General features: G+C 40.9%; 2 protein-coding genes and 1 long non-coding RNA gene across 3 annotated transcripts in view; 2 read left to right on the forward strand and 1 right to left on the reverse strand.

Annotated features, from left to right (window-relative positions):
• LOC134223154 (protein dispatched-like) overlaps positions 1-23,179 on the reverse strand; it is a 29,394-nt gene that overhangs the window by 4,180 nt on the left and 2,035 nt on the right. The window contains exons 4-5 of the mRNA XM_062702297.1: positions 23,059-23,150; positions 1-278 (exon numbers count right to left, since the gene is read on the reverse strand). Coding sequence (XP_062558281.1) covers positions 1-278; positions 23,059-23,150 — 370 coding nt within the window. The remainder of the gene's footprint in view (positions 279-23,058; positions 23,151-23,179) is intronic.
• Positions 141-23,179, forward strand: LOC134223194 (uncharacterized). Its single transcript, XM_062702338.1, has 2 exons — positions 141-781; positions 22,963-23,179. The coding sequence occupies exons 1-2, from the start codon at positions 305-307 to the stop codon at positions 23,035-23,037; spliced, it is 552 nt and encodes a 183-aa protein (XP_062558322.1). The 5' UTR covers positions 141-304; the 3' UTR covers positions 23,038-23,179.
• On the forward strand, positions 8,702-9,323 carry LOC134208203 (uncharacterized). Its single transcript, XR_009978544.1, has 3 exons — positions 8,702-8,850; positions 8,929-8,996; positions 9,085-9,323. It is a non-coding gene; the product is annotated as an uncharacterized LOC134208203 (long non-coding RNA).

The raw sequence follows: 23,179 nt of genomic DNA on the forward strand, positions 1-23,179 counted from the left end.
CAACAACCACGACCACAGCCAGCATGTTCATGAACGGAAAGAACGATAGCTCAAAGATCAGCGTATAGATGAAGTAGGCGATCCCGAGCGAGAAAATCACAGCAACCACCGTCATAAGTGTGACAAACAGCGACTTTGTGTAGATCCACATCGAAACCACTACGAAAATCCCGCCGAGTCCTACCAGCCAACCGTCCCGCAGGAGACATTCATCGAAAAGGGCATTCTTCAAGCCCATATCCATAGCCACGACTGCAACCAGTGGGTTCTCCAAGTTCCTGCAACGAAAAAGCAAAGAATCCAAATGAATCGATTGACCCGGTTTGAAACTCCACTATACACAAGAGTTCCGGAGCATCCTGGCGTTTGGCAGCCCCATCTATACCGCCCACGCCCGATAAAAACTGCCATGGAATCCAGCGATCCGCATCTACTGGACGGATATGCTTTTCGAAACCTCTACATTGATAGTGCAGCAGTGGAACTTCCCGCACATAATCATCCTGATGCAGAACGATATGAGGATTTCATAGCTCGCATCGCCGATATGAAACAGGGAGCGTACAGTTGCATACATCGAGAGCACTTTGAAGGAAAACAGCTGGGTGGAGAGTTTCTGAAACAGGATTGGTGGGACCAAAGTAATACAACCTACCGCCGTTACCATTGCGGTTCAAATAGAAACCTAGATTCCTTGGATATTCAAAGGAGAAAAATTCGTGCCGGTAAACGTCGAGTTTCAATTCCGCCCGGATGGACATTTGAGAAAACTTCTTCCGCGGTAAGTTGCCAATCGGAAAATATTAAATTACTAGACTGATGCGGTGGTTATACTCCGATGAATTTCTTTGAAACAGCTATAATCCTTTGAAACTAGCTTAGTTGGAGCCACCGGTTCTGATTTCTGATATTTTGGGACTATTCTGATTGCTGAGATAATTTCGTTATCTTGCTGGAGAATGTTGTTTGGACATTATGGTCTAGTGGTACAGCAATGTCGATAAGGGTTACCCGCTTTGTTCTGTTGTAGTAGACCACCAATATCGGGCCAATTGGCACGAATGAGAATATTCGTTATGATGTCGCGATCCCAATACAGCATTACGTAACTATTTTTCAGAACCGGGACAGGCACATATTTGTAGTGGGCGATAAACTGGTCAACCAAGTTGTGTTTTAAAGCTTGATGGCTGTTGGCGCACAATGTTGGCGACTTAGTTATGGCGACCGAGGTAGGCTCACTCAGCTAGGACTGAAAACCTGGACACGATATGCTCGATCGTCTTTCCAACTGATTTGCACTTCCCACAGCTGTCCTCCAAGTTTCCGTGCATTGACGATAGTTCTTGACCTCTACTCGGATATGTTATTTTAATGCGATGGGTGGGCTTACGCCATTAGCACTGAGAAGGCAACCAAAGACATATCCTGTCGGGGTGGTATCACATGTTGACTATTTTTGTTTGGTGCCGCGTCACATATCTGGCATTGACGCACTCAACGCTGGGTCTGCAGCGCGAACAAGTTATTCGACTTTTCGACGCATTCGTAAAGGTCGTCGACCTGTAATCAGCGCAGAATATCGTAGCTGAACACGACAACAAGTACGAGACTGAGATAGAAGCAAAAGTGTACGAAGTTGCGAATCAATCCTACGCCCATGAAGCAAAGGAAAGTGTAATCAATACTCTTGCACATGAATTGAATTCAAAAGAGAATGAAAAAGTCTCTCATCTCTCATGGAGCATTTAGTACTGAGTGTAAAGTTTATAAAGGGTTATTTGATCGTAAAAAGAGCAGCTTACGTTTCAATGAATAGCAACCAAGTTCCAGTAGAAATGTGAATAATTTAGATATTTTGTATTTGAATATTGCTGGTTTGTCTACAAACTACGTTGCACTACGTAAGATTGTAGAAGATAAACGTCCACTTTTAGTATTTCTATCTGAAACTCATATTGTTAACTTAGAAGCATTTGATCAATATAGTATTCCGGGATATAGTGTTGCTGCTTGTCTATCACATTCGAGACACACCGGCGGAGTTGCTATTTATGTCAAAGAATCAGTTCAGTTCAAGCTTCAATTGAACGAAGTTTGCGATGGCAATTGGTTCTTAGGCATCGCAGTTGTACGTGGCATGAAGTTGGGTAATTACGGTATTTTATATCACTCTCCCAGTGCTAATGACCAGCATTTTTTGGAGATTTTTGAAAACTGGTTAGAGTCGTTTATGGATCCTAGTAAATTAAATGTTATTGCTGGCGATTTTAATATCAATTGGTGTGACGATTTAAATTCGAATCATTTGAAGCGATTAGTTGACTTTTTTAATTTAAAACAAAAAGTAAATGAGTATACGCGTATTTCTCGGCACAGTAGAACTTTGATTGATCATGTTTACTCTAACTTTGATTCTGTCACTAGTGTTACGAATTGTGATTTAAAAGTAACCGATCATGAAACACTAGTCATTAGCATTACAGATGACAGTAGTAATAATAACGATTTGGTAAAACTTAAGTGCTGGAGAAAATATTCGAAACAAGCAATTACGAGCCTTATCGAAACAAACGTGGATTTTCGAGAAAATACTGGTAATTTAGATCAAAGAGCAGCTGTTATCACGCGCGTCTTAAAATCCTGTACCTATCAATTAGTTGAACAGAACTTAGTAACTTTGAATAATTCAAACAGCTGGTACAATCTAGATCTTTTACGTCTTAAACGTAAAAGAGATAAGTTGTACAAAAAATGTCGTAAAAGTAATAATGAAAATCATTGGAATAGGTACCAGGTTGCGCGGAATAAATATTCGCAATGTTTAAAGCATACTCGATGCGAATATATTCAGAGGAAAATTTATCAGCATCAAAACAACAGCAAAGAGTTATGGAAAATATTAAAATCTTTGTTAAAACCTAGTTCTTGTAAACCGCGATCCATAACTTTTAATGGCACATTAGAAGAGTCAGAAGAAGTAATTGCGTCTAAATTTAATGATTATTTTGTCGACAGTGTTTCAACCATTAACCGATCTATCGAGTTAGTGGATGAACGTGACGAAATAAAACAACCAGTCAACAGTAACTTGAGATTCGAAAGTTTTCACCCCATAACATTTCAAGAACTTGAAACGATTTGTTTTAATTTAGGAAAAACGGCTGGTATTGATAATGTTAATGCTAAAATTATACAAGATTGCTTTCATGTCATCGGACACAACCTGCTGGACCTGATAAATGAATCATTGCAAACTGGGCACGTGCCGCAAGTTTGGAAGGAATCGTTAGTGATTCCAATTCAAAAAGTTGCTGGAACGATTAAAGCCGAAGAGTTTCGTCCCATCAACATGTTGCACACAGTAGAGAAAATTTTAGAACTTGTTGTGAAAGGCCAGCTACTTATGTATTTAAATAGTAATAGCTTGTTAATACCGGAACAATCGGGATATCGGGAGGGTCACTCCTGCGAAACCGCTTTGAACTTGGTATTAGCTAAATGGAAAGAAAGCATAGAGCGTAAAAATACGATTGTTACTGTGTTCCTGGATCTGAAACGCGCTCTTGATATAATTTCTAGGCCCTTATTGTGGAAAACTATAGAGCGGTTTAGAATTTCGGGATCTGCATACAATTGGTTTAAAAGCTATTTGTCTGACAGAACTCAACGGACTGCTTTTAATGATTCTGTATCTAATCCCGTGGAGAACACCCTCAGGTGCCACAAGGAAGTGTATTAGGGCCCTTTTGTTTATTATGTATATAAATGACATGCGACGGGTTTTACGTTTTTGTGATATAAACTTATTCGCAGATGATACTGTGTTATTCATTGCAGCTAGAGACTTAGAAGATGCGATTGAACGCTTGAATGAAGACTTGCATTCTTTAAGTAGATGGTTGAAGTACAAACAGTTGAAATTGAATATTAGTAAAACAAAGTATATGATTATTTCGCGAAATCGTTCAATAGATAATGTCTCTGTGAAAATTGATGACGAGACACTTGATCGCGTACGGGAAATTAAATATCTTGGCGTGATTATTGATGATAAATTGAAATTTGACCAACACATTGACAATTTCATCAAGAAAATAGCCAAGAAGTATGGAATCCTCTGTCGACTGAAAAACGATGCGAAAATATTTTTTAACTTATGTTTTTGTATATTAAAGGGTTATTTATATATATGTATGTAAGCAAACGTATCATGAAAAAACATTTATATCTAGTGAATGTATTAATGAAATAAATTGTTACTATGTTATATAGTCTCTCAACTATGTAACTACGTAACTATAATTTTGATGTTTTCGCATTTTTTTATACATATATGATATGTATTGTGTGTTGAGAAAATCGTTGATGATAATTAAATTCTCCTCAATCACAGTAATCTGGCAGATGAGTAAGAAGAAAAACATCAATTACAAAATACCGATATTACGAAAAGTAATTCATCTATGTTCAACTATTTACTTGAGACTGGGAACACGACCAATAGTTCTATTTGGGCAGCACATCTATTCCCATTTTTAACGTTTTGTGAAGACCGTATTACAGAGGAAGTGTCCGATTTTCAGAACATGCGTAATTATCTATAGATTTCTAGTGCCAAAAATCAATAAATTTGTTTTAGATCTGCCTGAGTAAAACAGGATGGAAACAGCATCCCAAGCAGATCTTGTCTTTCTATATCTACACTAGCATCCAGAAAACTTTTTTGAAAACCCCAATTTGTATCTAAGCATTTCTGGAAATTCAGTCAAACCACATTCTAGCAGCACCTTTGTTTCAAGTCCAGCTATTCCATTTCTAAAAGGTACTCGATTGTCGCAAGTACATTGGTCTGAGAACTTTCTCTTAAGAAGCTAGTCGGCGTCTGATAATTAGACTCCGACCACTGCATTCAAATTCCTGTAATTGAATTCTTTCTGAGCGCCAGTACCGCCCATGAAAGCTCAATTGAAACGTATGTCATTATGCTTATTACAGTTAATCTTAGTGTAATGCATTCACGATTCTCATTTTTATTGAATCCGTTAGAACTTTCAGTAATTTTCCGATATGATTCCATTCAGTATGGGATATGGGAAAAACGAGAGACTTGATTACACAGCCGCATTTATGAAACGGTTGTTCCTTTCACCTCGTCTGTAGTGAATAATTCTTAATAATCTGTAATGAATTAATAATTTGCTCTTGTAAATGTAACAAATTAGCTGATGCCTCACTAATGTGCAGTAACGAGTAGGTAAAACTAAACAAAACAAACTTCCGAAAATCGATGATTACATCGAAGTATGCTTATGGTTTTGTGAGGGATCATCACTGAAAAAATAATTTTCGATCAGTAGTCTAAAGAAGTGCAAACTACGCAATAGCGTACCGTGAGATACTTTTTGCATGATAAAGCATTGATTCGGAGGCCTATACCCCATGATAAATTTCTTTTACAAGGCTCCAAACGCGGGTAGCACTGGTTCTGATGATGCATTTCAACTTGTTCCACACAGCCGTGCGATTCCCAACACAAAATGATCGAAAACAAAGCAAAAATCATCACTTCTCTGTGGGGGCTGCCTATCCGATTCTGTTTTTTTAGAACTTGTATACAAGTTTGATTAATTTGTTATCATGGCTTGTTATGATTCGGAACATTTTTGCCTTTCTTTTATCGTTGTTCGTTATCTACACACTTAGCTCATTTTACAGTATTCGGTAAATTTTACCGAAATCTCAACCGCTGAACTGTTCGGTAAATTAATTTACAGATTTTTTGTAATTTTTTCCATTGCTCAACTGTCAAAATCACCGAAAATCAGTAAAATAATTTACCGAACAGTTCAGCGGTTGAGATTTCGGTAAAATTTTACCGAAGTCGGCGATTTATTTTAAGTGTGTATTGAGAAGGATTTCTGCAATCGCTGCTTGCATCAAAACCTGGTGCGCTAATCAAGTATAAACCCTTTTTTGCGAAGCTATTCGCTGCGAAACCGAAGGAAACAAGTACACAGTTCAATCAAAGTTAATTGCCTATTTCCGGGGATTAAACCACCCGACTTGGACATTAATTTACAATGTTGTGAAAACTCATATGTGAATACGTACCACTATGTACGTTATGTGGAAGATATTGATTTGAAAAATGTATTGGAGGTAACCACTTTCCCTTCGATGGGACTCGAATCCATGACCCTACAGTACGCTAGACTGGTGCTTTAACCAACTAAACTATTTTGCTAAGCATTTTCCAAATCAATATCTTCCACATAACGTACATATTCACATATGAGTTTTCACAACATTGTAAAGTAAACAGTTACCAACTCCAAATACAAGGAAAACGAATCCAACTGTCTCACTGACTCAGCGACGGATGTGCACAAGTTAACGAAAACGAATCTAACCGGACACAGCAGCAGCATCATGCCTCCACCGACTTTTACGCAGACGACGGAGAGCCAAATGACTACACGTCAAGCTATCGACGGCAACAAAACCGACAACTCATCGACCTCGATGAGCAGCCAACCCCGAGGTGGTCGTCCACCGAGAAAGAAGCTACGACAAAATTACGGAGGCGAAACGAGCGAGGAGGTTGATGCTCTACTGTAATAGATCTCAACGGTTACAACATAGCCCAAATTAATACGATCACGAACCCAACAAAACTAAATGCCCCTCCGTACCATCCTTCATATGTTGGAGATTGATATTGTCCTTCTACAGGAGGTAGACAATGAGTAGCTCGTCCTACTTGGCTACAACATTGTCTGCAATGTGGATCACACTAGACGGGGAATAGCTATTGGCAGTCTAATGTTGCATGAAGAAGAAGAAACAGAAAAGATGATATTCGAAAAAAATTGCACGAGGAAGCATACGTAGAAAATTTTGAAACTCTTTTTAGAAATTCTAGAAGCCATTTAATTAAAAACGGTTAGCAGTGCGGGGTCGGAAATTTCTTATATTGTATAATAACCACATCATTTCGATTAATATTTTTATTTAGTGATATTGCACTTTATACACAGTATAAGATATTTCCGACCCCGCACTGATAACCGTTTTTAATTAAATTGCTTCTAGAATTTTTAAAAAGAGTTTCAAAATTTTTTTCGAATATCATCTTTATGCTTCTTCTTCTTCATGCAACGTTTGTTTGCCGATAGCGCTGAAGTCTCGATGGTCGTCTTATCGCACTCAAGGTGCAACACAACAATATGCAATGTCTACGCACCATCCGGCACGGCACTCCGAGCCGAGAGAAAACCGTTTTACAACAAACGCTAGCCTACTATTTACGTCATCCCACAGAACACACGCTACTAGCGGGCGTCTTCAACTGTGTCTGGCGGCAGCGCAACGCAAAGGATTGCAATACCAGCCCCGTGCTTCTCGCAATCGTCCAACAACTGCAACTTCTAGATGTTTAGGAAAAAGTGTGGCCGAACATGCCTGGTTGTACGTACATGACGCACAACGCTTCATCTTGACTAGATATAATGTATGTTAACCAGAGCCTAATAAGCAACGTACAATCAGCCTACACACATGTCTGCTCGTTATCTGACCACAAGGCTATGACAGCGCGAATTTTTTTCCGCACCTTGGTAGTGAACCTGGTCGTGGATTCTGGTCCCTCCGTCCCCATTTGTTGACTGCAGAGAATCTATGGGAATTTCAAGTGGACTCGTCAGTGACGAAACTTTCCATCTTGGATGCATTGGTGGTTGTCGTATGCCAACAACTTCGTCAAGTATACAACAACTACCAAAGTAATCCTGCGATTCAATCAGGAATCCACCAAGTGAGGGCGCAAATGAAACTTTCGTCGCTGGGGCACCGATTTCGACTTGTCAACTAGGCGAAAGGCGTAAAAAGAGAACTGTTATCACGCAGCTCCAAGATCGAATATATTTTGCATTACGGCTTTCGATTAGATCTCGAAAACGACCTCCTCGAGGATGCTCTTATTCTCTCTGTTTAACAGAACATACTAGATGAGCTAGTACTGCACTGTTCGAAATCTTGTACTGCGACTGGATGAAGTCGAACGAAATACATATTGCCGCAGTTTTATCGAAATGAGTGCAAAAACATACAAAACGAGTGATTCCGCGCCGCATTCGATCTTGTGGATAGATCGTACCTCGCTCGCAACATGTGCGCGCTCGGCTTCAGTCGCAATCTCACCCGGTTGCTCTCCAAAATAGGAGACCTGTCATCGTCGCGCCTTCTTGTTAACGGGCACCTTTCCGAAGCTTGTAACCTTACACAAGGCCGTCACTGTATCGCGGGAGCATTAATGCAGCTCACAGTCTCCATACAAAATAAAAGTATATATTCCTTTACCATGTTCAAAAACACTACACTCACAACAGCACAACAGAACAGATCTTGGGACCGATTCCAATTGTTGGTCAATCAGATATCTAAAGAGAGAAATGTTACCGAGTAGCCGTTGGCCTTCATCACGAACGGACTATATGAGTAGAGACGAGGGAGAGCACATTTGACCGAGAGTACCTAGTAAATAGCAGAGCTACAGCCATAATCAGGCACCAGGAACCCTGCATGAACGGATTCCATCGTAAAGCATCATCTCTCCCTTTTATTTATCACCACCCGATCGTGCAGTAAGCAATTGCTATGCACATTGCCAGATCTCGATCAAATTGAAGGGATCAGTAGCCGGTTAATCGTTAAGCAGGCAAGACCTGGGCAATTTAAAAAACGAGTTAAAGTTAATGTGCCTGACTGGCAATTTTTAGTGAGACATTTGATTCGGGAAGCAATGGTGGATGTGTTTGGCTAAAGTGATGAGGCAGCCAACTAAAAAAGGTAGTGCTATGAGGCCAAACATCGTTTTTGTTGATATGCTGATGAAGTTAGGGTTTAACGAGTAATTATCTCCCATAGCCTTGTCCTAAATCCTGGAATCAGCAAAGTGGTTGTGATGGAGTAAACAGGTGATGATTTTGAGATCGGTAAGCTGAAAGTGAAAACCATCTAAAAAGTATCCCAACCAGTGATAAGCTGTGCTATAAGTGCCCCTCATTTGTCTTCTCTGCTCAGGCCTTTCATTCCAATACCAAATCCTTGGTGATGGATACTATTGGGAGTACCAGTGATTAGGTGGCCCAGACTGAGGATGGTAGATTCTGCTTCGGAGTGGCCAGTATTCTACTGGCAGGCACAACATTTGTCCGGACAAACCACCAAATTCTGCATGTCGTCGTGGGATACCCTGATACACTGACGCTCACCCCACAATAGGATTAAGTATTAAACCATAGCCGTAAGTAATAAACTAATCCCCTTGATGTAAAATTTATGCTTTAGATTTTGCTATGCGATGACTCGTTAATATTCTTCGATGGGTTACCTTATACTTGTACCCGGTAGGTTGAAGATTGGTCCCTGTGGGTACCGATGCCTCTGCTTTTCTTCTACCAAATTTTGTCTCCCGTCTCATGTGGTCCTCCCCCCCAAAAGGGGGTTGTGACAAGCTTTCCCGTTCGAGAGATCCGTTCGCCAAGGGGACCCAATCTCTATGCATCTTTTCGTCCTCTACCTATAACCTTTAATCAAACGGCTAAAGGAGATAGCCGGGGCCTGTAGCATAATCGAAAATTAGGCTATCCATGAGGACATTCAGCGATGGGACTGACAATCGAAATCAAAACAAAGTGTGTATGCAGTTGAACGGAACTCACTTCTGGTGTAAACCGCGCTTAACAATTTCTTTTGAATTGTTCTGTCAGTCCGGTCAGAATCTGTCAAAAAATCAAGGTAAACAAAAATCGTCAGCTATTCGCAGCTGTCTTATGGATTGCCTTATTAACTTATAATATTAGTAGAGTAGCTTGTAACTTCCCTCCCCTCGAATATGTGATCTGATCTTGCCGCGATGAATGGGCTTACGCCATTAGCCATTGGCGCAGCTACAGGGGGGCTAGGGGGGGCGGGGGGGTCTATAGCCCCACCTAGAACCAAATTAGCCCCCCCCCTAGAATTGTGGTCACTTTCCATTACTATTGCTGATATCTAGCTCTCTGGTCACAAAAAAATCCTCCAATCCTAGAAAAAGGTAAAATAAATTATCGAAACCGTCGGATGAAGAATTGAACTCGTTTTTGCCACGTTACAAAACTTAAACAGCCAAAAACTACCACTTTTTTAGTATTTTTTACTAACCCGAACGTGTGATCTTTAGCTTTCTGACATGGTCCCAAAAGATGCATGGCCTTTCTAAAAGGATTATCAAGGCATCCCAAGAGATTTCAAGGAGAGGCAACTCAAATTTAAATATGGAAAACTTGTAATTCTTTCAGATGAATTTATTGCTAAGTTCCTTCAAAACATATCAAAGTTTTCGAGAGTCCTAAGACATCTCTAGATTTTTTAAGTCAGCGCTGAACCTCGATGAACATTATTTGTAATGTTCAAGTCGTCAATGGATATGTTGAAATAGCTGAAGGCCAGTTTGCGAACAGTTTATATGATTTTGGTCGATTTTTTTTGTGTTTATAAAATTAGAAAAAAGAAACAGTTAGCCCTCCCTAGAATTTCTCGTCAGTTACGCCAATGCCATTAGCACTGATATGGCAACCAAAGACATATCCTGTCGTGGTGGTATCACATGTTGACTATTTTTGTTTGGTGCCGCGTTACATATCTGACATTGACGCACTAATGGCATTTGCATGTGATCCAACGGACATCGTGTCTTGGAGCTTTGAATGGTAGCAAAGATTTTAAAGTACAAGATAGTCCACTCTTCAATTTTCCATATATGCCACTGGCGAACAACTTTTTACTGGGGGAAGCGCCAACTTATGGCGAAAAGTCGGACTATTACAGTGAAAAAAATCAAGTCATCCCTGACATTTTAATGTTATTGAAATGTCATTGAATAAAGCACGCTACGGTGTTCTTAGCGGTTGTCTTTTTCAATTCCCTATTTTCACTCTTATCTTGTCCGAATAAATATTAACACATCTGAGGTATGAGCTAATTAATATTACCTTTATATTAGTTCTTGCTACACTACAATTTAGCTAAATTCTATGATCGATACAATGCCATGTAAAAAAGAAAAATTAAGAAGGAGACGTAGTTACAAAAATATTAGTCTTAAGCAGACAATGAACTTTGCGCTGCATAGCATGTTTATATGTGTATGCAGAAAACCCGATGAGCAGTTTATAATTCCTTTGTTTCCTCTATAGATTTATTAGTCAATTGTCATCATAGTGTTTGGATTGATAATTTCGGTTTAAATAATGACGGTCTCATTTGCGTTTGTGGCTCAAGATGACAAGATGTACACATAAAAAATGATTATTAAAGAGAATAAAACACTAAAATCCCGATTTTTATTCCGAACACTTGTGCTCGAACATTACAAATCCAAAATTTTCAATACTTATTAACAGGGTAGATGAAGATCTCAGTTCAATTCAAGATCCTATCAAATTAATGACGTGGTTCAAGTAGGTATTAGCCGTTTAAAAGCAATGTTCTGAAATTCAGTGAGACTTAATATATGCATTAAAAATATGCTTTGGTTTTGGAGGAAGGAATTAAGACGAGGGATGCTAATGTAGCTCCTCTGGCTGATGGGATTCGTATTTTTTGCTGAAGCACTAAATTAAAAGAGCGATCCGCGACCGCTGCCTTATTTATCGCTAAAGCACTATCTACAAATGAAAGAGTTTGGCAGCAGAAACAATGTTGAGAAGGAGTGAATTGAACAGATTATTCAAAAATTTAACACCGAATCCAGCCTGCATGACGTTTATCTACTGAAACCTACTTCGATTTGTTCATATTGTTATGGAAGCGACGATGCACCTTTACGCAATTCAACGATTTAAACAAAATAACGCGTTGCATTGATGAAATAGTTCGACCGCCATCCGTTGGAGCGCTGAGGCTGCGTTCGCCTATTTTTGGGTAGAGTGGACTATATTGTTAATATATTATATTTGATGGTAGTACAGTCAGACAGAGACCTTTTTCATCAGTGATAATGATGTGAGTTATCTTCTTTTCGGCAATACTTTTCTGATGCGTTCCCTGTGACAATGAGTCGTAGCCACGCTTATATTTAGCTAGCTAGGCATTTATGATAAACAATGTATTCAAGACATGCGTAGGGAATTGACTACTGGATTCACAGAGTAGAAGTTTTTTAACCCTTTATAAGGCAGTGGCAGCTATAGGGGAACTGTACCAGTTTTGGCCATGTTCCTAATTTGGCCAATTTTGCGAATAACTTCAAAAATGAAGCAATTTGGAAGGGTTTTATCAATTCCAACAAGAGATATATCCTCACGATTCAACGCTGTTTTTAAATGATCGATTATTTTGGAAAAATATGTATTTTGCAGGGTTGGCCAAAATAGGCACTAAGTTGGCCAAAACCGGTGCACTTCCCCTATTGCCACCAACGAATTATATGTTTTTCTATTTATTAACAAGAGCTCTACTTATAATTTCCCATGTAGTGGCTTTATTTGCTTCCTAGTAACACCCCAGATGAATTTGAGCCATAAAAAAATGAAATGTCAATTTGAGAACAGTTTTTTTACGAACAGATCGTAAGTTTCGAGTGGAAGAAGGATTTTCAGTTATAATTCGTTAAAAAAAAACGACAAAGATATATTTTTTCCCGTTGGTATTATTTATTTTGAATCTCCTGTGTTAGATTATTACGTGATTAGCGTGAAAAAAGCTTTGCTTTTCTGTAAATTTGGTTTCTGGATTTTTGACGAAATTGTGTTTGTGCCTTATGAACAAAAGCGCAATTTTTTTCACTTATAATGCGTTTTCCGACTAGGACTCTTCACCAAAAAATGTAACGTGCCTTGATTTGACTGGTTTTACGTAAAACCTAATTTTTAAAAATCTTTTATTTATTTTTGTTGTTGCCGTTTTTCCCGCTTGCCGGACAATGTTTCTGAACTGTTTAGTGTATAACAAACATACATTTGAGTTTAATACCATGTCAACATTGTGTCCTATTTTTGTTTTTGGTAATTTATTGTTTAGATTCGTCTGCCTTATAAAGGGTTAACCCTTACCCTTGCCTTATAAAGTGTTAAACGCCTACGTCTACTGGCGCACGCCTTGGAGCTGTTGGACATCATCCTCAATAATGCCACCACAGCAGTCGAAGCCTTCTTGCACGCATATTCGACATGGCTACCGAAGGTAAGCTTGTCGTCTATGATGACCCCAAGAATCTTCAGCCTCCGCTTTGAAGTGATCGCGACGTCTCCCACTTGAACAATTGCATGTTGTGCCGACTTACGGTTATTGACGATAACCACCTCCGTCTTATGTTGAGCGAGCTCAAGGCCTCTCATCTAGTCCGCCACAGTGCTGATCGCGTGTTCTGCGGTTAGTTCTACTTCGGGGATTGACTCCGAGTAGACCTCTAGGTAGACGTAGACGATCTTTATACCAGGAGGGAACTTTAGTTTCAGAACCCCGTCATACATCAGGTTCGTAGTACCGGGCCCAGGATTGACCCTTGCGGGACTCCTGCGGTAATGAGAACCCTTTTCTGACCAGCATCGGTCTCGTATAGCAGCACACGGTTCTGGAAGTAGCTTTCCAAGATCCGGTACAATCCCACCGGCAGGCTAAGCCGGCGTAACGAGAGCGCGATGGCATCCCATCTTGCGCTATTGAATGCGTTCTTCACGTCCAGTGTCACCAACGCACAGTATCGAACTCCTCGCCAGTGTTGTCCTACAACCTACACTCAGTGCAAAAAATTCTGCTCTTTGATTTTACTCCATCCAAATGTTATTATAGTCTTTAGTGCAACTAATACGAGGATATTTGAATTTTCTAAATGTCATGTCAAACTATTGAAAAAATACACGCCAGAGCGCGCGCGCTGAAAATACACCCCAGTGAAAACACTCCAGTGTATTTCCAGCGCGCGCGCTCCTGTGCCTCTGGTGTGCATTTTTTCAATAGTTTGACGGGACATTCAGAAAATTCAAATATCCTCGTATTAGTTGCACTTACTTAGTAAAGACTATAATATTGTTTGGATGGAGTAAAATCAAAGAGCAGAATTTTTTGCACTGAGTGTAGGACAACACTGCTCCTCGCCTTTTCCGTTGGATCGCTCTCTGCAGTCTTTAGCACTGAGTTGATAGCGTCCACCGTGGACTTACCCTTCCGAAAACCAAACTAGTTGCTCGACAGGCCATCCGTACCCTCTGCATACGGAGTGAGCCTGTTGAGGATGATCCTCTCGAGCAGTTTACCCGTCGTGTCGATCAGGCAAATTAGTATGTACGCCGATGGGTCGCCCGGAGGCTTCCCGGCCTTCGGCAGCAGTACCAACTTCTGCCTTTTCCATCCGTCAGGGAAACGACACTCATCTAGGCATCTCTGCATAGCTAGCCTGACCATGTTCGTATTCGCTATGACCAAAGCGACCGTGTCTCGTCAAAGCGCACAAGCCCAAGTCCTGATGTCAGGTGGGACACAAAACAGACCTGACACGGCGGCCCTCCGACGAGACAGGAGGTTTGCGCAGGCCCAATAAGCCGCCTGGAAAGCCAATAAATACGAACAATATAAGAGATAATAAGACTCGATATAATCGGCAAACACCTAGGCGACGAATAAAGGATCACGATTGAAAGCTTGGAATATGGAACTGCAAGTCACTAGGTTTCGCAGGTTGCGACAGGATGATCTACGATGAATTACATCCCCGCAACTTCGACGTCGTGGCGCTGCAGGAGATTTGCTGGACAGAACAGAAAGTGTGGAAAAGCGGGCATCGAGCGGCTTTCTACCAAAGCTGTGGCACCACCAACGAGCTGGGAACCGGCTTTATAGTGCTGGGTAAGATGCGCCAACGTGTGATTGGGTGGCAACCAATTAACGCAGGAATGTGCAAGCTAAGGATAAAAGGCCGTTTCTTCAACTATAGAATCATCAACGTGCACTATCCACACTAAGGGAGACCCGACGACGAAAAAGAAACGTTCTACGCACAGCTGGAGCACACATACGATGGATGCTCACTGAAGGAGTCAAAATCGTCATCGGCAACATAAACGCACAGGTAGGAAGGGAGGAAATGTATAGACCGGTCATCAGACCGGATAGTCTGCACGGCCAGAGATGCATAAACTTCGCAGCCTCCCGCGGAATGGTAGTCCGAAGCACCTTCTTTCTCCGCAAAAATATCCACATGGAGATCACCTAACCAAGAAACGGAAACCAAATCGACCACTACCTCGTTGCAGTATGCCTGCGCTCGAAACTCTCGACGGTGTACAACACGCGTCGGAGTCGTCCGCTGCGGCTTAACGTTGGGTGGCTACAAGACGGTAGACTAGCCCAAGACTACGGGCAGCAGCTGGAAGTAGCACTCCCAACGGAAGAGCAGCTAGGCGCAGCGTCTCTTGAAGATGGCTGGAGAGATATTCGATCCGCCATTGGAAGCACCGGAACCGCTGCACTAGGCACGGTGCCCCCGGATCAGAGAAACGACTGGTATGACGGCGAATGTGAGCAGTTAGTTAACTGCCCTTCTACGCATAGTTGTCCCATGTTAGTTTTCGTGGATTTTGACTTTTCCTCATAGAGCAGTCTATTTTCACGTATACTTTTAGAAAACTCCAACAGATTTCGAACTTGGTTCGGAAAATCATTGAAAACGACATCAAGTCTATTTGTCCCATTGCTTAATTTCTACGCATAATTGTCTCGCGGTGATTAAATTCATCATTATGGCGGATTCTGTTATTTTATGGAGCAACACATATTGAAATAGCATTTTCTGTTTAGATCTTCCAATCTTAGCCTGTTCCACTGGTTTAATGGGGGAAATTTGTACAATACTCATTCTAAGCGACATAATCACTTCAACCACGTGGATGGTTCACTTCCATGGATAAAGCATGTGGAGACATATGTCAATCGCAGTAGTCATTCACGAAATCATGCACTGAACGGGGCTGATATGCGTAGAAACCACAAACAAGTGCTTTATTTCTCGGCATAACTGTCCCGCCAAACTATTTTCATGATCGTTGTCGCAAATTCTATTTGTGGGTAAAAAAAAAAATGATTTCAATGGAATTAAGTTTTCTGAATGGTTCTGTGATGTAATATTCTTATATTTCGTTCAGGTTATACATCACCAATGAAAATTAGGGTTCAATTTCAAATTCCAATTTCTAATTTGTCGTTTGTTGAATTCGGTACAAGCATGCGTAGAACGGCAGTTAAGGAGAAGAATACAGCATGGGCGAGACTGCTGCAACACCGCACGAGGGCGATACAAACGGGCGAGGAACAGACAAAACTTAATTTTCGAAGGAAAAAGCGCCAGCAGGAAGATCGAGACCGTGAAGAGACGGAGCAACTGTACCGCGCTAATAACGCACGAAAGTTCTATGAGAAGTTAAACCGTTCACGTGAGGGCCACGTGCCACAGCCCGATATGTGTAAGGACATAAACGGGAACCTTATGAACGAGCGTGAAGTGATGCAAAGGTGGCGGCAGCACTAAGAAGAGCACCTGAATGGCGATGTGGCAGACAACGGTGGCGGCATGGTAATGAACCTAGGAGCACGCGCGCAGGACATAGGACTTCCGGCTCCGAATCTCCAGGAAATCCAGGAAATTCGGCCGGCTGAAAACCAACAAAGCTCTTGCCCCTGGAGTCGACCACCTACCAGGAGAGCTGTTCAAATACGGTAGTAAGGCACTGGCTAGGTTAGGGGGGATAAAGTTCTGCCGCAGCAATGGATGGAAGGTGTCGTGTGTCTCATCTACAAAACCCAGATTAATCCATCTAGCGTTGGTGATGCCTTTCTCGCATTTAGTTAAGACACCAACCTTATATGGGGTTTATGTGGTCCGATGTACCATTTTCTTCATAACTTTTAAACGCAATGACCGATCGTTATGAAATTCAATAGTGATCAACAAGGCTTTGTCCCCTGTTGAATGAATCTTGTTGCGAGAAAATCGGTTGAGGATTACTGTACGAAAAGTTGTCTAATGTTTGTGCACACACATACACACATACATACACACGGACAGACAGACATGTGCTCAACTCGTCGAGCTGAGTCGATTGGTATATAATACTATGGGTCTCAGAGGCTTCTATAAAAAGTTCGGTTTTGGAGTGAAATGATATCCTTTCGGTACAACTTAGTTGTACGAGAAAGTCAAAAAGGGCGATAAGCTGGATTGTAGCAACTACATTGCTGAACGCCGCCTACAAGATACTCTCCTAAACTTTATGCTGCCGATTAACGCCAATTGCAAGAGAGTTCGTGGGGCAGTTCCAGGCGGGATTTATGGGTGAACGCTCTACCACAGATTAAGTGTTCGCCGTACGTCAGGTATTGCAGAAATTCCGCGAATACAACGTGCCCACACATCATCTATTTATCGACTTCAAAGCCACATATGATACAATCGATCGGTATCAGCTATGGCAGCTAATGCACGAAAACGGATTTCCAGATAAAGTGATACGGTTGATCAAAGCGACGATGGATCGGGTGATGTGCGTAGTTCGAGTTTCAGGGGCATTCTCGAGTCCCTTCGAAACACGCAGAGGGTTACGGCAAGGTGATGGTCTTTCGTGTCTGCTATTCAACATCGTTCTGGAGGAAGTAATACGAAGGGCAGGGATTGACATGCGTGGTACGACTTTTACGAAGTCCGTCCAGTTATTTGGTTTCACCGACGACATAGATATTATGGCACGTAACTTTGAGAGGATGGAGGAAGCCTACATCAGACTGAAAAGTGAAGCTGATTGGACTAGTCAACATGTCAAAGACGAAGTACATGATAGGAAGAGGTTCCAGAGAGGACAACGTAAGCCACCCACCACGAGTTTGTATTGATGGTGACGAAATCGAGGTGGTTGAAGAATTCATGTACTTGGGCTCACTGTTGACCGCCGATAACGATACCAGCAGAGAAATTCGGAGACGCATCATTGCAGGAAATCGTACGTACTTTGGACTCCGCAAAACGCTCCAAACGAATAGAGTTCGCCGCCGTACCAAACGGACTATCTACAAACCCCTTATTAGACCGGTAGTCCTCTACGGACACGAGACCTGGACGATGCTCGTGGAGGACCAACGCGCACTGGAAGTCTTCGAAAGGAAAGTGCTGCGTACCATCTATGGTGGGGTGCAGATGGTGGGCCGAACACGTAGCCAGAATGTCGGACAGTAATCCGGTGGAAATGGTTCTCGACAACGATCCGACGGGAAGAAGAAGGCGAGGGGCATAGCGGGCAAGGTGGATCGATCAGGTCTAGGACGATTTACGGACCCTCCACAGACTGCGTGATTGGCGACGTGCAACCGTGGACCGAGCTGAATGGAGAAGACTTTTATGTATTACACAGGCCTCTCCGGCCTTATTCTAGTAATAAATAAATCGACGCTGTTTTTTCCTGCAAATTCCTCAACAACTAGGGCCGCTGTCAGCTAACAACCACTTGGAACTGGTGGCGCTCCGCTTCTATAGAACGGAAGTGGGAAATACCGCCAGAAGTCAATGATCTTCCTAGAATCAGCAAAAGAAGTCAATGTTTACGTTTGCGACTTTCGCCCTTATGAAACAACAATGTCAAAATAACGTAATAATATCAGATAGGAGGCAGAGTTCTAGACTGTTTTTTTACTGTTTTTTAGCATAACCTCGAGGATGATTGGGACAGCTTTGACGTTAGCAAAATTTATAATTCTTCTTCTCCAATGGATCTACATTTCAACTGGAACTTGGCCTGCTTTTCAATTTAGTATTCTATTAGCATTTCCTCAGTTATTAATTAAAAGCTTTTCTATGCCAGCCATTGCATAAGTAGAGATGTCGTAAAATCTCTATTAATCGATTACTCTCGATTCTTGTCGATTATTAAATCGATTAATCGCTTTGAAGTAATCGATTCAAAATGAATCGATTATCACGATTAATCGATTAATTTGCGACATCTCTGTGCATGAGTATGTATCTTGTGCTGCAAGTACAATGGATACACTATGCCCACTTGACGGCTGTTCGGCCACATTGAGAGTTGACGTAAAGTCAATGTCAACTTCTCTCCACGAACAGCCTAGATAGCCGTGTGGTGTCGGCAGCTGGTTATCTGGCTAAGAATAACATTACGGATTGCCTGTTCCAGTGGTAAAAGTCCACCATACAGGTGACCCCTAATTCTCGGTGTGATGCGGCTTTATGCTTACCGTGCCTACGAATGAATGGGTAGGGGGGTCTAATAAGAACCTAACCGCAAACGGAGCCTGTGAAGCACCAGGGCCCCCTTCACAGTATTTTAGCCCTCGCTGCGCTAACCGGAGCTATGGCGTAGTTGACTTTTTTACTTCTCCGAGATAACCGGCTACTCTTATTCAACCTCATCGTGAGGGTAAATAAGAGTGGGGTTATGAATGTGTTTTAATTAGTTTTCAACAAATTGTTACCTATATGGATTCGCATTATGCGTTTTTTCACAGTGTACTCTGTGTCTCGTCCTTGACGTTTGGCTGCGGCTACTCTTGTTCAATCTCAACGTGAGGTTAAATAAGAGTGGGGTTCTGAATATGTGTTTTACTTAGTTTTCAACAAATTGTCACCTATATGGATTCGCATTATGCGTTTTTTCACAGTGTACTCTGTGTCTCGTCCTTGACGTTTGGCTGCGGCTACTCTTGTTCAATCTCAACGTGAGGTTAAATAAGAGTGGGGTTCTGAATATGTGTTTTACTTAGTTTTCAACAAATTGTCACCTATATGGATTCGCATTATGCGTTTTTCACAGTGTACTCTGTGTCTCGTCTTTGACGTTCGGCTTTGGCTACTCTTGTTCAATCTCAACGTGAGTGTGGGGTTATGAATATGTGTTTTACTTAGTTTTTCAACAAACTTCCAACTATATGGATTCGCATTATGCATTTTTTTTACAATGTACTTTGTGTTTGTTACCTATATGGATTCATATTATGCGTTTTTCAAAGTGTAATCTGTGTTTCGTCCTTGACTTTCGGCTCTCCTACTCTTGTTCAATCTCAACTCGAGGTTAAATAAGAGTGGGGTTATGAATATGTATTTTACTTAGTTTTCAACAAATTGTCACCTACATGGATTCGCATTATGCGTTTTTCACAGTGTACTCTGTGTCTCGTCCTTGACGTTCGGCTTCGGCTACTCTTGTTCAATCTCAACGTGAGGTTAAATAAGAGTGGGGTTATGGATATGTGTTTTACTTAGTTTTCAACAAATTGTCACCTATATGGATTCGCATTATGCGTTTTTTACAATGTACTTTATGTATGTTACCTATAAGGATTCGCATTATGCGTTTTTCACAGTATACTCTGTGTCTCGTCCTTGACGTTCGGGTTCGGCTACTCTTGTTCAATCTCAACGTGAGGTTCAATAAGAATGGGGTTATGAATATGTGTTTTTCTAAGTTTTCAACAAATTGCCACCTATATGGATTCGCATTATGCGATTTTTACAATGTACTTTGTGATTGTCACCTATATGGATTCGCATTATACGTTTTTCACAGTGCACTCTGTGTTTCGTCTTTGACGTTCGTCCATTGTCACATCCTCTATGTTTTTGTGACACCTCTCTTTAGTCCCTAGCTTAATGCGTGTGAGTCTACATAATTGGCTTTCCTATAGATGGTTCCATTCTCCTTTCCAACTTTCCTCTTCCTTTTCCCTTTTCACTTCCTTTTCCGTCAGGTAAATGATGAGAAAGGCCAGTGAAGGCGATGGCACAAATCTCCCAAATTGAGGGGAACGTGCCTCCTGAGCCGACGTTCTGATACCTGATACCTGATGCCCAGGGTGTCGAGAATGTTTCCAACCCAAAAACATCCTAGACCGGACCGAGAATCGAACTCGCCATCTTCGGATTGGCAATCCTACGCCTTTGCTCGCAAGGCTACTAGAGACCCCAAAATTTATTGTTTGTGAATCAAATAACATCAAAGATCCTGATCATTTTAGCGGTTTTAGATAGGATATCATATCTTATATCTTATGGCGATCGTTCTTGATTGCAGTTCATTGGTCTTCTCCCAATTTTCGTGTCTTTAACCGTCGTCCAAATCTCTCCTCCTGGCGATGAATCCTCCGACTATTTTAATCTATTTAGGGGTGATCGGGGCAATATGAGCCACCTAAGGAAATCGTTCCGAAAAGCGCTGAAAAGCTCAAAAAACATCGTTCAAATGTAGTTGACTTATACTAGAGAATGTTCCCTTTCATATAACGTCGATGAATGACGAAAAATGCGTTTGGAAATTTTTGGAATGCACTTTTGAAAATGTATTGATTTCAATGTGTGTTCCCGACTATACGGGGCAATATGAGCCACCATTTGGGGCAGTATGGGCCACCCATCCAAAACGTTTATTTAGGCGAAAAAAGTATCGCAATATGGAAGAATATGATATTCCTACAACAGTTGTGAGTATTCCATACCAAATAAAATTAAAAAACCGCACAACAGCGGACTGAACCGATTTTCCACTCTTCACCGTTTGAACAGCCACATTTCAATTGGCCAATGGTCATTTTTTCTGTTTCAATCGCAGTAATGCGCTGTTGTAATTTTTCCGTAATGAATCTTACATATATGATAATATTCTTGTATTTGACTACTGAAATTTGAACTTGTTCGTATTTTAAGGCCTGATATCTTGCTCTGTGCAGGTATGCCCATATTGCCCCATAGAGACTGGTTTTGGAAAAAAAAGTTTTATGATAAATTCAGATTTGTATCAATACAAACATGTGTGAACAATATTCAATTTTAATATATCTTTTGATTGTGGTGTATTTTTGACCTGTATTTTAATCAGTTTTGTGTCAAAACCTTATTTATAAACTTTAAATCTTATAATAATTTTGCCTATGCAGCGAAAATTTACATTTTCAAGTGTATTTTCATGTTTGAATTGAATTTTAATGCGGTTTTCACGTTGATGCATATGTGTAGCATCCTCTTAAAGATCATATAACTTTTACATGCTAAAACTTGTCAATAAGCTCAAAATGAGGGTGGCTCATATTGCCCCGTATGTTCATATTGCCCCTACTGCCCCTATAATGTTTGGCTGATGCAGACACGACCGAATAATAAGCTGTCACGGAAACCCACATGACCTTGTGAACTTGTCGATAAGGGAAGATGTTTGAATGCGCTTAATCAAATGCGAACAGCTTAATCAAATATGAAAATGGGTCATACGAATCGTATTTGTTCTTATGTTTCGGTTGTAAAAAAAAAGAATAAATCAAGCATAATTTTTCATAACGACGTATGTAACAATTATGAGGATTCGAGAAATCCTTTGCAGAAAGTTGGCAAAACTTTTTCTAAAACTGTTTTAAAACTAAATCTTTTTTCAATACTTTTTTCCGCTGGCATGCATCATTACATGACCCGTAATAAGCGTGCTTCACAGCAAAGCTCAGTTCATTCAAATTCACTGTGAAAAACGATAAAATTATACATACACCGGTATGCTACACGTACGTCGGTGTACATTGGTCGGTTTTCCATAGTGCACGATTGACGCAACTGCGGTTTTGTTTTGTTTTGCTTTTTTTGTTACATAGGTCGCTCTTAGTTCCCATATGTTAAAGCGACGTATGTAACAGTGAGACTTCAAAAATAGAAATTTTTACATACGTCGATTCGCAAAAAGATTGAATTAAAGAATTTTAAGATCTGAAATCAGTAAAATCGATGCGTATTATATAAAGCCGCGTGTGATTGTCACGTTGTATCAAAAACCCCGTTTTGTTTACTTTTGTTACATACGTCGTTATGAAAAATTATGCTTGAAATGTAAACTCACTTTAATGAGAAAATCTTTTTTTTTTGTATCGTTTTCCTTCTTTTAGGCAGCGCATCGTTCATGGGAAGAACTGGCGGGCTTGAAGCAAACAGCTGACACAAGTGACCACGACAAACAATGACGAAAAATCAATCGTACTTACTCTTGTCGAAGACTGTGATAGAGGTCCATTGCCTTCGTGCTCCTGGCTATTGGAAAGAAAATCATCGTTGCGTTGAGAAACTCGGAAGATTCCTATAGGAAGATATACTCTTATTATGGCA

Source organism: Armigeres subalbatus, chromosome 1 (genome assembly GCF_024139115.2).
Source record: "Armigeres subalbatus isolate Guangzhou_Male chromosome 1, GZ_Asu_2, whole genome shotgun sequence".
In the NCBI taxonomy this organism is placed as follows: domain Eukaryota; kingdom Metazoa; phylum Arthropoda; class Insecta; order Diptera; family Culicidae; genus Armigeres; species Armigeres subalbatus.